At 57.9% G+C, this 1,858-nt stretch overlaps 1 protein-coding gene across 3 annotated transcripts in view; it reads right to left on the bottom strand.

Annotated features, from left to right (window-relative positions):
* MPP3 (MAGUK p55 scaffold protein 3) overlaps positions 1-1,818 on the bottom strand; it is a 33,404-nt gene extending 31,586 nt beyond the window's left edge. Inside the window, exons 1-4 of one of the 3 annotated variants that reach the window (XM_006167395.3) lie at positions 1,397-1,818; positions 777-919; positions 391-509; positions 116-193 (exon numbers count right to left, since the gene is read on the bottom strand). In XM_006167395.3, coding sequence (XP_006167457.1) covers positions 116-193; positions 391-509; positions 777-894 — 315 coding nt within the window. In that variant the 5' untranslated portion in view covers positions 895-919; positions 1,397-1,818. The other 2 variants (XM_014583789.2, XM_006167394.2) reach the window with 2 other exon arrangements.
* Positions 1,819-1,858: the final 40 nt, after the last annotated feature.

The following is a 1,858-nucleotide window of genomic DNA, read 5'->3' as shown; positions in this document are numbered from 1 at the left end:
CCTTTGGGCTCCAATGCCTAATGTCTCCAGGCTAAGCAATGGCAATGAGGCAAGATGAAGGGGTCCTACAGGGTGGGGAGTGGAGTGACACCATAAGGCAAAATCTGGGGCTTACATCCTCAGCGAGGGCCACGGCGCTATGCAGAACTGGGGTCGGACTTTGCCTTTCGTAATAGCGAAGCTTCTCGTGAATCTGCAAAGACAGCCAGTTTCAGGTGCACCCTGGGCAACTCATGTCCCTCCCACAGCTCTGGGGACCCCTGGGGTCATTAACAGGGCAGGATAAGAGAAAACCCTGCCTAGCAGACTGGTGAAGACTTTCCTGGGGTAGGATGACCTCTAAGGGCCACAGAGAACTATGCAGCCGGGCGGGATGAAATGGGTCACCACCTTCATTAAGTAACTGAGGCTTTTTTCACTGAAAACATCCCGCAGGAAGCCCATCTCCTCTTTGTGGTTGGAGTCAGGTCTGAGCTGAGAGGTCAGCAGTGCCAGGGTTTCGTGCAAACCTGGAGAGACCATAAGAAAAGCAAAGTCTAACAAATACAGGGGGCACTCCTGCCCCGGGACGCCACCTGGGTCCTCCAACACTTTGCCCCTGCCATGAGGACATTCTCTCCCCAGGCTCACTGCCGGAGCCCGGAGGCAGGGCAGCTTCAGAGAGCCAAGGCTGGCAGCAGCTGGCTTCTTGCCAGCCCGGGGCTGAGAGACAGGCTCTAGTCCTACTGGCGTGGCAGGCCCAGCCAGGGAGGGAGGAGAAGGGGAAGAGTACTCACCCGAGTCCTCGGAGAGCAGTGGCATGCCTGAGCCTGTCAGGTCCCCAGCTCTCCCCGCAGATTCTGGGGAAAAGGGGGGTGGAGGGGTTGGTGCTGAAGCTCCATCAAGCATATTCATTCAACGAACAGTAATCACACATCTACTGTGTTGGCAACAGAGAAGAGAGGAGAGGAAGGAAATAAAACTAAGACTTGCTGAGTGACCCCAATATGTCAGGCGTTCTGCTGGATGATCTCATCTGACATTTCTTCTTAATCTGCACAAAGTCCCAAGAAACAAATACTCGTTTTCCCATTTTACTGATGAAGAAACCGAGGCTTGGAGGGGCTCAGTAAGTAACTTGTGGATCAGAATCCACTCTCAGGTCGGCTCTGCCCGGCTGGCTTCAGAGGTGCAGTGTCTCCTGGCTGACGGTGGGTGCGCCCCTCTGCAGCATCCCCGTCCACAGTCATGACCTTCTAAGAGGCCTTGCTCAAGTCCCCTGCTGGGACACAACTTCAACAAGTACCGGCAGGCCCTACAAGACCCTCCTCTCCCAACCCATCCCCAAACCCCAGCCCAAAGGGAGCCAACAGAATGAAGTAAGGGAGGAGGAGGAGATGTGAGTCTTAGTTTCTACCTTGCAGTAGAAGGGATCCCTATCTCATGAGGCCCCCAAAGGTGCTCTGCAGCACGTGGAGCCCAAAAGTCCTCCTTCAGAAGAGGACAAGGAGAGTCACGATTCATTCATTCCGCAAACATGGAGCCAGCCGACTGCGCTGAGCACGGGTGACACGAAGAGGCATAAGAATGGTACCCGGGCTGCAGCCCCCGCCCCCGCACCGGCCGCGGGACTCATCCTCAAGCCGCTTCCAGCTGTGCTCCGCCCGTCCCCCCACCCCCGAGGCGGCCAGGCACACACTCCAGGTCGCCCTCGGAAGGAACCTGTGGGACGAACAAGGAGCGCGGGTGGGCGAAGCAGGGGCGAAACCCCGGAGCTCTGAGGGCGGGCTCGGAGGATGCAGAGCTGCGGGGTGCGAGCGGGGCGCACCGGGAGGGAATGCTCGGAGGAAGGAGGCTGGGGGCCGAGGGGCGGGGACTG

This window comes from Tupaia chinensis, unplaced genomic scaffold, assembly GCF_000334495.1.
Source record: "Tupaia chinensis unplaced genomic scaffold, TupChi_1.0 Scaffold144741_1, whole genome shotgun sequence".
NCBI lineage: Eukaryota > Metazoa > Chordata > Mammalia > Scandentia > Tupaiidae > Tupaia > Tupaia belangeri.
Note: the sequence above shows the minus strand (reverse complement) of the source record. Positions and strands in the feature narration are given on the sequence as shown.